Here is an 11,833-nt window from a genome sequence, read left to right as displayed (position 1 = left end):
TCACCGGCGGCTCCCCTCCCCCGGATCCGCCGCCCCCTCCCTCACCGGTGGCCTGGGCGAGCGCGTGCGGCAGGTGGCCTGGGAGGCGGACGTAGAAGGCGAGCAGCGGTGGTGGTGCTGGCAGCGGGCTTGGTGGTGGCGGTGCTGGCGGCGGCGGGCTTCGTGGCATGGCGGCGGGAGGCAAGGGTGGCATGGTGAGGCTCTAGGGTTTTGTGGAAGGCCAGGGAGGATATTAGCTCCTCCCCAGCTATGCCCGGGGGCCTGATGATCCCCGGCCGGAACATGCCGACGGCGGCGGCCATGATCGGCGGCTTCGCCAGCTACGCCGCCTCCCTCGGCCAGGTATTGTAACATCCCTCGCTCATCACTTCTTCTCACCATCGTCCCAACCTCCCTTTCTCTCTGCACTTCTTGCTTGTCTTTACTTCATCTTCAATTCGGTGCCGTGCATATACGAATTACGAACAGATTCAGTGATTAGCTAGCTGCCTGTATTTGTTCTTGTCTGCTTGATTTCGCCAGGACTGTTTTTTTCACGCTTCGTCTTGTCTGTGCATTGCTAGTAGTGAGAGCATGCAACAAGTAAATGCACGGCCACAAGTAAATGACCTTTACACAGTTGGTTTACAGCAACAAGTAAATGCACTCGGTTTTTATTTCTACCTAAGGTAACAGTACAGAGTCCTTAATATTGCAAATGTACTGCAGTACTTGTTTACTTTGCCTGAGCATAATATAAGTTCATGAATTTTGATCTGTTTATGTAAAATAAATTGCTCACAGTTGAAGAAGATCGTCGATGTAAGAGGAAACCAATAGAATCATGCACAAATGTTAATTCTTCATTTTTCTTATTGGTTCTCAGTAATCTCAGATCAATCATATATGTTTGAGATGATACTCTACAACTACAACTGACATTTCAATCTGTCATGCAGAACATGATGGATGGGCACCATCAGCTCGCTATGATGCAGCAGCAGCAGCATCAGAACCACGGCCAGCAGCAGCAGCAGCAGCACCCGCCGCAAGCAGCCACGAGTGAGAGCGATGCACGCGGCCCACGCCACGACGAGCTGGGACTGGAGCCGGGAGCAAGCGTACCCAGATGAAGGTACTGACATCGTCACCAAATATCATCACCTGCTTGCATTCACGGTATGCTGTGTTGCTATATGTGCTAATGGAGTATCATGGATGGATACAGACGCAGCAGGAGCGGCATGAGAACATGCAGCTGCGTGCAGAGAACGAGAAGCTGTGTGCTGAGAACGCGAGATACAAAGACGCGCTCGCCAATGCCTCGTGCCCAAACTGCGGTGGCCCAGCCACAGCCGTCATTGGTGAGATGTCCTTCGATGAGCACCATCTACGCATTGAGAATGCACGCCTCCGCGACGAGGTCGGCCGCATCTCCACCATCGCTGCCAAGTACGTTGGCAAGCCTGCAGGTAGCCTGCTGCCCAACTTGTCAAATATCTCCTCGGCCTCAATGGCGCCATACCCACCACCGCCACCACTTTCCTCCCACCACCTCCTGCCCGGCGGAACAGACATATTTGGTGACCTTCATCTTCATGGTGCCGCTGCTGGGTTAGACAAAGGGTTGGTGGTTGAGCTCGCCGTGGCCGCGATGGAGGAGCTAGTGCGGATGGCCCAGCTCGGTGAGCCGCTCTGGAGGGTTGGTGGTTCATCTTCATCATGAACCACGTCAACCTCATCGAGATACTCATGGATGTGGTAACCAACTAATTCAGTAACTATTGCGTTAATCCACACGCTCTGATACTTCACTGTGCATTATCTGAGACTGCTATATCCATCCACCTATGTCTGAGCGTATGACCCATTTCCATTTTGGTGCAGAACCAGTGGTCGACGCTGTTCTCAAGCATTGTGTCACGGGCTGCAACCCTCGAGGTGCTCTCCACCGGCATTGCCGGCAACTACAATGGCGCGCTGCAGCTGGTCTGATCTCATTGAAGTTCTGTTCGTTTCATCTTTTGATTTGGTCAAATATTAATTTGTTGTTACTAATGCATGCGCTGTGACTATTGGATGCAGATGACGGCTGAGTTCCAGATGCCGTCACCGCTGGTGCCGACACGTGAGAGCCAGTTCTTGCGCTACTGCAAGCAGCAGACAGATGGCAGCTGGCGAGTGTAATTCCTAATTATTATTTTTCTTTGAAAAATAGGTTTGCCGAATGTAATTACTAAAAACATTCGGCAATGCAGAGAATATTTTTTTTGAAAAATAGATTTGCCGAGTGTAATTCCCAAAAACACTCAGCAAACAATAATTCTTTGCCGAGTGTATTTTGGAAAAACACTCGGCAAACCACTTTTTTTTGCTGAGTGTCCTCGGCAAACCATTTGCCGAGCGCGCGATAAAAAACACTCGGCAAATAATTGTTTGCCGACACTGTAGATGGCGTGTGCTGTTTGCCGAGTGTTACACTCGACAAAGCCTTTGCCGAGTGCCTGTGGCACACGGTAAAGTTACTGTTTCCGGTAGTGCGGGCACCGGAGGGACGTTCACCCAGCCCCTGTCGCCGCCGCCGTGGTCAAGAAGCACCTGCAGGCCGCCCACGGCGTCGTGCAGGAGGACGGTGAGGATAGTCGGGTCCGTGTGCTTGGTGTTGCCGAGTGTTAGCCTATTGTAATTATAGTATGTGTAATTATAGTAGGCAACCCTTGATTTGTGGCTTGTACCACGCCTGTGCGGTTGGCTCATTAGCCACCCCGGCCTCCATATGTACTGATGCATATTCATTGAATTGAATCATTCCAAATACACTTTCATGGTATCATTCGTTACGATCTGCTACTCTTCCGCAATTCTAGACAGCCGCTGATCCGATCGCTGTGCCCGCCACTGACTCCATCGCCGGGAGCATCGCCGATCCCATCGCCTGTGCCTACTCCCCGCCGATCCGATCGCCGGCCCGTCGTGACTCCGTCACCAGGTGCCGTCGCTGGTCCGATCGTGCCGCAGCTGCCAGTTCGCCGCACTGTCGTTTCCTGATGGCGGCTGATGACGACGCTACCATAGCCGCCGCCGCCAAGGCAGCCGAGGACCAGCGCCTCGCTGCTGAAGCCGAAGCCCGCGCCAAGGACGCCCGTCGCGCCGAGGACGCGCGCCGCGCCGAGGAGGCTTGCCTCCGCGCCGCCGCCCTGGACGAATATGAGCGCTCCCACGAGGCTCTCTAGGCGCAGGCCACCGCCGTCGTCAACGTCAAGGCCCTCATCCCCGTCGTCCTCGATCAGGCCGCGAACACCTACACCAAGTGGTGCGGCATGTTCCTCACCGTCCTCGGCAAGTATGCCCTCACCCGCCACGTTCTCGAGGATGAGGCCTTCCCCTCGCGCTCGGCATGGGTGCAAGCGGATTGCTGCGTCCTGACATGGATTTACGGCACCGTCTCCGGCGATCTGCAGCAATCCGTGATGATGCGGCAGGGTCCCGCTCGCGGGGCATGGTGCTACCTCGAGGATGAGTTCCTCGGCCAGAAGGAGTCCCGTGCCCTCCTTCTCGAGACGAAATTCCACAACTTCCGATAGGAGTCCCTGAGCATCATCGACTGCTGCCGCCAGCTCGAGTCGATGGCGGCTTCTCTTGCCAAGTTCGGCGACCCCATCGGGGATCAGCAGATGGTGCTAACGCTCCTCCGCAGCCTCGGCGGCAAGTTCCGCCACATGGTGTCCATCCTCAAGATGCATAGGCCGTTCCCGACGTTCGCGGAGGACTAGACACACCTTCTGCTGGAGGAGATGGAGATCGACGCCCGTCCACCATCCCCACCATCCGCCCTCGTCGCTGCGACACCACGCCCTGTGGCCCCTAGGGCCCCTGCACCTCCACGCCCGGGGGCGCCTCCTCCAGCACGCCCTCCTGTGCCCGCCAGTGACCAACGCACTGGCCGCCGCCGCCGCGGCGGACGCGAAGGCCAACAGGCTCCTCCTGGCGGACACGATGGTGCCCCCTTAGGAGGCCACGGTGGCACACCCCCCGGCGTCCATCCATCCTTCGCGTACCCGTGGGCTGGTACCATACGGATGTGGCCCTACGACCAGTCCAGGTGCCCTCCATCTCTGCCTGCGTTCAGTGCTGTCCCCTAGTATGGCGGCTTTGGTCGCGCATCCAGTGCCTATGGCGGCACCTATGGCGCTCCACCTCCTCGGTATGGCGCGTTCTACGGGGGAGCTACGCCTCCAGCCTTCCAGGCGCCTTCACCGGGCTACCAGGTCTCCCCTACAGCACCCTGGAACCCTACACAAGGCGGGTCATGGCATCAGGACTCCTTGGCTCACTCCTTCAACACCATGACCCTAAACTCGCCAGCCCCTTCCTCTGAGTGGTACGCCGATTCAGGTGCTGGTTCCCACATGACCGCGGACGCTGGTAAACTCTCCACCATCTCCCCACCATCTCCATTTACTCCTTCATCTATCATTGTGGGCAATGGTGCTTTACTTCCTGTCACTGCCACTGGATCCCAGTTTTTTTCTTTACCACGTCGCAATCTTGTTCTTAAAAATGTTTTGGTGTCGCCCAACATTATTAAGAATCTGATTTCCATTCGTCGTTTTACCACTGATAATAATTGCTCCATTGAGTTTGATCCTTTTGGCCTTTCTGTGAAGGATTTGCACACTCGAAACGTGATCGTCAGGTGCAATAGCTTCGGTGACCTCTACCCGTTCTATGCACCTTCCAACAGTTCTACCAGCACCTTCACGTTCATCGCTGCACCCACCTCCCTTTGGCATCGTCGTCTCGGACACCTTGGGCGTGACGCTCTATCCAAGCTCATTAGTTCCAGTGTCATTTCTTGTAATAAAGATGATACCGACCACATATGTCATGCATGCCAACTTGGTCGCCATGCACGTTTGCCTTTCAGTACATCTAGCTCTCGCGCTACTCATAATTTTGATTTAATACACTGTGATCTATGGACATGTCCTATTGTTAGTGTGTCGGGATACAAATATTATCTAGTCATTCTTGATGATTGTTCACACTACCTATGGACTTTTCCGCTCCACCTCAAATCCGAGACATTTTCCACTCTCTCCATTTTTTTTATATATATTCACACACGATTTGACACCACCATCAAGAGCGTCCAGTGCGACAATGGTCGTGAATTTGATAATTCTCAGGCCCGCACGTTCTTCCTCTCCCACGGTGTTGCACTCCGCATGTCGTGTCCATATACTTCCCAACAAAATGGAAAGGTAGAACGCTCCCTTCGCACTATTAATAACATTCTACGTTCCCTTTTGTTTCAGGTGAGTCTCATTCCGGCCTATTGGGTTGAGGCCCTTCACACCGCGACATATCCTGTGAATCGCCTCCCCACTAAAACCCTCACCTTCTCCACACCATATGGCGCCCTTTATTCCACCCAGCCCTCCTACGACCACCTCAAAGTGTTTGGGTGTGCTTGTTATCCCAACATATCCTCCACAGCGCCTCACAAACTCGGCCCTCGTTCATCCTTATGCGTCTTTCTCGGCTACTCCTCGGAACACAAAGGCTATCGATGTCTTGAGCTCCAGTCGAACCGCATTCTTATTTCTCGACATGTCATTTTTGATGAATCCTTCTTTCCGTTCTCCAACATGTCTACCACACCCATGGCGCCCTCCGCCCTGGACTTCTTGACTAATGATCGTGATCTTACCGCTTCAGTCCCTGGAGCTCGTTTTGTGCATGCAGGTCCCTCCATCACTTCGGCGACACACGCTGTGCATGGCGCTCTGGCCGTACATGAGTCTGCAGCTGCACCTGAGGCTGCACCTGTACCGCCGAGCCCTGGACCATGGTCACCAGGCTCTGGCACTGCTGCCCCTGTGCACCCCGCACAGCCTGTTGCCAGCAGCGCCCCCTCTACGTTGTCGCCCGTGCCGACTGGTGCTGCTGCCCCTGTGCATCCCGCATAGGTCACTGCCAGCGGTACCACCCCCACGGCGCCCCCAAGTACTACCGGTCATGCTGCCCCTGATGCTAGTGCACGGGTTGTTGCCAGCGAAACCGGCCGTACAACTGCCACTCGGCCGATCGCCATCCCTTCGGTCACCAATGCGCACTCCATGCGCACACGCGGCAAGGCAGGCATCGCACAGCCCGTGGATCGTCTCAACCTCCACGTTGTGCCCATGTCGCCTCTCCCACGCTCTATTCGTGATGCTCTGTCAGACCCCAATTGGCGCTCTGCTATGCAATCTGAGTATGATGCCCTTCTGGCCAATGACACATGGAGTCTTGTTCCTCGACCTCCTGGAGTTAATCTTGTGACCGGCAAGTGGATTTACCGTCACAAGCTGCTAGCAGATGGCTCCCTTGATCGTTACAAGGCTCGCTGGGCTCTCCGGGGCTTCACACAGCGTGCAGGTATTGATTATGATGAGACTTTTAGTCCAGTTGTCAAGCCTGCGACAGTTCGGGTGGTACTCTCTCTGGCTTTATCTCAGAACTGGCCTATTCATCAGCTGGATGTGAAGAATGCATTCTTACATGGCACTCTCACTGAGACGGTGTACTGTGTGCAGCCTTCTGGTTTTGTTGACTCCTCCCGTCCAGATTTTGTCTGTCGGCTCAACAAGTCCCTATATGCACTATGGGATACAGTAGCTTTGCCGAGTGCCAGGGGCAATCGGCAAAGGCCCAAAGACACTCGGCAAATGCTTTGCCGAGTGTAACACTCGGCATACAACACACGACATTATTTTATCGGCAAACAGTAGTTTGCCGAGTGTTATTTATCGCGCATTCGGTAAATAGTTTGCCGAGTGTCAATAAACACTCGACAAAAATAAACTCTCGGCACAAAAATGATAACGGGATGGCACGGTGACGGCGATTTTCCCGAGTGCAGGACGGAAAAACACTCGGTAAAGTTTATCCAGTTTGCCGAGTGTCACGACCAAAACACTCGGCAAAGTTTGTAAACTTTGCCGAGTGTCACCTCCAAAACACTCGGTAAAGTGCTAAAGTTTGCCAAGTGTCAAGGCCAAAACACTCGACAAAGTTTACACATTTTGCCGAGTGTCACGCCCAATACACTCGGCAAACAAGCACGCAACGGGCAGATTTTATGGTCACTTTGCCGAGTGTCCTTTTGAATACACTCGGCAAAAATGGTTCCCAGAATAACAGAAATTGGTTTCTTCGCCGAGTGTTTTGGCTCGACACTCGGTAAAACGTCTCTTTGCCGAGTGTTACACTCGGCAAAGCGACCAATACCCCCCCTTTTTTTACTAATCTGTCCCGTACGGACCCCTCTCAATTCACAATAAACTATCACAATTCACAATAAAGGTCACAAGCATAATTATATGTCACATACATAATTGTATTTCACAGGCATAATAAACCATCATCACAATTTACAAACCATCATCACAAGTCACAATTAAGTCACAATAAGCCACAAAGGCAAATGCAATCACCGCGGAGGCCCTGGTACCACTGCGACAAATCCGGGTCTTGAGACTGATTATTTGACGCCACCGATTGATTCTGCACAAAAGAGAAGAGATTGCATGTGTAAGCTGCAGATATAAAAAACTCACTGCAAGAAAGTATAAGTAGCGTCTTCAAAAAATACTTGCACGTAAGTATATATAGTACTAACTTGTATTTGTACATGAGAATCTAATAAGGAAGCTTCTAGTCTATTTGATTAAATTTTGGGAGAATTTATATTAAATTTTGTGTGCTGTGCTGCTGCCAGGAAATAACTATATATATTATTAAACTAATAAAGTGGGAGTACGTATAGAACTTAACAAACGCAAGAAAACACTTATATGTCCTGTTAAAATCTCTTGGGAGTATCACCCCATCGTCATTCGTTGAATTATGGCCTAAAATTTCTACATGCTGCGGATGTCCCCTACAGGTGGTCGTGGCTACTGCTATCCCACTGGACGCGGAATGCCTGATCCTGGCATGCATAGTGTTGGGGCTGTGATGCCATCTCCACATGAGATAGGATCATAGGAGTGATGCCTGTTCAAATTGGGGCACTAGCCACTGCACTTGCTAATGCCCCACCTGATCAGCTTATGGAGATGGACCAGACGGAGGTTCTCCACCAGCTAGAGTACACAGATGCTCTCAAGGCAATGGTTGCTGAAACCATGGAGGTCCTACGTTCTAGCCAGCATCTCCAGCAAAGCAATGCCTCCCCCGAGCAGCAGCTGGTTAATCTGTCACTGAAGGGCTTGGGTTGAAAATTGGAAATTGCAAGTTTTGATTGCAATTTGAAGAGACATGTACTTATATAATTTGAAGAGGCATGTAGGTATATAATGTGTCAACTACAACAAGAAAGTCTAATGCACGCTCCTAATCTCTCTCTCTCTGAGGTCAGCACAGAGAAATTAGAGAGGGAGTTAGAGAGAGGTAGGGACTTATAGAGAGAGAGAGTCAGAGAGAGGAAGCTGCGGCATCTCCTGCACACAAGCAAAGACTTGCTTTTGGCTGGCCGGCACCACATCCACCTACGCAGTGGTAGCTTCCTTGCTCAGCAGCCATGCATGCTTCTATCCTATCATGTGTGTATACAGGCACTTCTACCACTAGTACTATGCTTTTGCTGCCATGCACGCCACCTCCGTACCCTAGCTTATCTCACTAATAAACCTCTATGAAACCTCCTGCCATCTAAAGTTCTCACATCTAAAGTTCTCTAAGTCATTTTGAGCTAACATCTAAAGTTCTCTAAGTCAAAGTATTCAATCTGCAGTATAAGGTGTCAAGTGACTCACAGGAGTAGTTGTGGGTGGCTGAGGTGGAGGGAATAGCACCGGTGGCGGTGGCAAAGCTTGACCCATACTCGATGCAAAATTCTGCATGTATTGGAACATTTGGTCCATCCTCAACCGATTTTCTTCCTCTATCCTCTGCATCGTCCGCCGTTATTCTTCCTCCGTGTTCTGCCGCTCGGCTGCCATCTTCGCCTCCATCTCCTCCCGTTGCTTCATTTCTGCTTTCACCCGGGCCTATAACATTTCATCCCAATGTTACAATGCAAAGCTAAAGTACGTAACAATCAACGAACGGTGAATAAATAAGAAATAACCTGGAGAGCCTCCATCTGGTACTGTGTAGCGGTTGGCCGAGGGCGTATCGCCGGGCTCGCGCTCGTGCTTCTTGCTCGGATTTGGGAGAGAGTGGGAGTAGAGGCCGTGTCGATTGTACTGTCGTCAATCCAGTACCGGCCATGCTTCTTGCCTCCTCCCAGCCTCATCACGATTTCTCCATCAAGATCCTGGGTGCTCGGATCGAACTGTGTCGCGTACCCATTTTTCCTTGTATTCGTCGAGGCTCAGGCTGCCTTGATGGTGTGATGCCCGTGGCATCAGCAAACGCCGGTCCCGGCAAGCAGTGTGCGTCTCCACCCACCCGGGCTCCAACCACTTGTCCACTATGTATTCCCAGCACTGGGAATGCTGGACGCACCAGTACGGAGGCACCTACGTGATCAAGTGTATGACATACGAAAAAAATAAAATTAAGCATAATTAATCTCATAAAAAGTAAGTATTAATGTTCTATATATACCTGCAAGAATTGTTCCCGGGTCAGGTTCATTGTTCTTGCCTCTTCTTTTTTAACCTTCATCCGTCTGTGTTGAGCATAGTAGTCAATGATGGCCTGGACGCGCGCCTCGTAGTGCATGTCCTTCACGAGCTTCTTGGCGGCTTCTTCAGTGATGGAGGCCACCTTGGCCTCGTACCCCTCCTGGCATCTATAGAAGTCCTACATATAGACGCGATGTATACAGTCATTACTTCAAGAATGTCCAGTTAATGTGATGTATTGAGCAATGTAGTGTGAGAAATACTTACCCACATCTCGCCCTTCACCCGCTCCGCCTTGTTGGGGAATACCCTGCCATCATGATCAGCGGCGTCGAGGGCGGCGACGTAGTGGTCCCATGTGTAGGCCGGCTGTAGCTCTTCGCGGAACTGCACTAAGCCAGGGAAGTTTAGCCTGCACAAAAGGCCAAGGATGCCGTTGACCTTGCGGTTGTGATCACCCCCACTGACCTGAATCAACCCCTTCCCAAGTGATTAAGATAAATTATTAGTTTTCATTGTAATTTTCAACATATCAAACAAAAAATTATTGAGAACATATAAAGTTACTTACTTTTTCCCAGAGGGTCGAACCATCGGGCGTCTCTCAAGAGGTATCGGTCGCCTCAGGAGGGTCGAGGGACCTCGTAACCAGACCTCAGGACCCACTGCCTCCTCCTCCACCTGCTCCTGCTCCTACTATACCTCCTCCTCGTCACTATAGGCGTGCGCGGAAGGTACCTGCTCCTCGTCACCAGAGGCGTGCACGGAAGGTAGCTCCTCAGACGACGACGACGACGAGGGAGCTACAGGCGATGGGGGCCTCACCCCTTTACCCTTCCGCTTACCCTTCCCTCCACCCTTGCCTCGACCCCTCCCTGAAGCTGACCCTGAAGCTCCGCTCTTTCTATAAAGCGCCACGATCTTCCTCGTACCACCCACCATTGTTCAATCACCTGCAATTAAAAAGAGTAAACCAATCAGCATAGATAAACAAAACATACTTAGAAAGTTATGACAAATAATAAATAAATTAGTACAGCTCATACATGTATTAGAAATAATCATCATGATCGGGATTAGCTGGATCATAAGTCTCATCATCACTATCACGCGTGTCGATATAACCATCATGATCGAGAATGTCGTCATCACTATCATTGCCTAAATGTAATCGCTGAAGTAATTCTAAGTCCTTCACATTCTGAACCTCGTCTCCAGCGTCCTCGTCAGCAACCCTTTCATTGTCTACTTCCATTCCGATCGCTTCGGTTAAGTCTATCTCAAAACTCCCTTCAAGCCCATCTTCTTGGAAGAACTCTCCGTCATATGTGTTGGGGTCTATGTTGTAATCTTCATTGTTTGGTATAGGTAGTTTACCGTGTGGCGATACCTTGTACACAACATCCCAACCCTTAAGACGGTCGTCGGTTTGGCACGGGTATGAGAGATAATAAACTTGCGTGGCCTGTTGAGCCACAATATAGACATCGTCTCCTGGTAAGACGGATGATTGTCGAATTTCAACTAGCCCAAGATTAGGGGTCCGTCTCACTACTGATGGATTAAACCAATGGCATTTGAATATGACTGGATTAAGAGGTTTGCAACCATGAAATATGAGTTCGTATATTTCTTCAATTCTTCCGTAGTACTCGACCCCATCTAATCCTGGAGTAAAAACTCTGGTATTTGTGGTTCTTCAATTGGGCCGACTCTGCTCGTGGCTTGTTATGTGAAAGCGATAGCCATTCACGTCATAATCGGTAAACGACTTGACCCTATAGGCACAGTCATCGGCAACCTGTCTCAACTCGACACTCATAGACGCATCAGTTTTGCCCTGCAAGTTCAAGCAGGGTGGTTCGTTATATTATTCGCATGTACGAGCAACTTGTAATGTCAAACTAAGTACGAGCTAAATTGGACTGTACCTTCTGTTTGAACCAAGAAATGAAATCGGGCATTCCATTTCCCGCACCCTCTCTGAGAAGGGTCTCAGCTTCCTACGGGGTAGGCTCCCTTGATTCACGCCAGAATTGATGATGAAATTCCCTGTACCAATGAGAAACATGGGAGTTGGACATAGAATAGTGACTACTTGAGAACAAGTTTGTTGAGAACTTACAGCATGTACAGCTCCACATCGGATAGGTTGATCAACACATACAGCATGATAGTGCGCCACTCTTCATGTTTCAAGGTCTTGTTGGTCGCACCACTTACACTTCCGAGTT

At 51.0% G+C, this 11,833-nt stretch overlaps 2 protein-coding genes and 1 long non-coding RNA gene across 3 annotated transcripts; all 3 read left to right on the top strand.

The window, feature by feature from the left end:
- Positions 1–1,098: 1,098 nt before the first annotated feature.
- LOC136525699 (homeobox-leucine zipper protein ROC7-like) lies at positions 1,099–1,696 on the top strand (the record flags this gene model as incomplete). Its single annotated transcript, XM_066518593.1, has 2 exons — positions 1,099–1,114; positions 1,208–1,696. Coding segments are annotated over exons 1-2 (495 nt in total), but the record flags the coding sequence as incomplete, so codon positions are not given.
- LOC136529722 (uncharacterized) lies at positions 1,697–2,158 on the top strand. The gene is made up of 3 exons (XR_010777396.1): positions 1,697–1,740; positions 1,867–1,968; positions 2,065–2,158. It is a non-coding gene; the product is annotated as an uncharacterized lncRNA (long non-coding RNA).
- Positions 2,159–3,026: 868 nt separating this feature from the next.
- Positions 3,027–3,752, top strand: LOC136525698 (uncharacterized). The gene is made up of 3 exons (XM_066518592.1): positions 3,027–3,155; positions 3,213–3,446; positions 3,564–3,752. The coding sequence occupies exons 1-3, from the start codon at positions 3,027–3,029 to the stop codon at positions 3,750–3,752; spliced, it is 552 nt and encodes a 183-aa protein (XP_066374689.1).
- Positions 3,753–11,833: the final 8,081 nt, after the last annotated feature.

Source organism: Miscanthus floridulus, chromosome 19 (genome assembly GCF_019320115.1).
Source record: "Miscanthus floridulus cultivar M001 chromosome 19, ASM1932011v1, whole genome shotgun sequence".
Classification (NCBI taxonomy): domain Eukaryota; kingdom Viridiplantae; phylum Streptophyta; class Magnoliopsida; order Poales; family Poaceae; genus Miscanthus; species Miscanthus floridulus.
The sequence above is the reverse complement of the archived record's forward strand: the minus strand, read 5'-3'. Positions and strand labels throughout refer to the sequence as shown.

Excerpts from the sequence above, each read along its gene's own strand:
- LOC136525698 (XM_066518592.1), top strand. The coding sequence starts at position 3,027 with ATGGCGGCTGATGACGACGCTACCATAGCCGCCGCCGCCAAGGCAGCC. Across the intron at positions 3,156-3,212 it reads ACGCGCGCCGCGCCGAGGAG|GCGCAGGCCACCGCCGTCGT; the intron begins GCTTGCCTCCGC and ends GAGGCTCTCTAG. Across the intron at positions 3,447-3,563 it reads CCGGCGATCTGCAGCAATCC|GAGTCCCTGAGCATCATCGA; the intron begins GTGATGATGCGG and ends AACTTCCGATAG.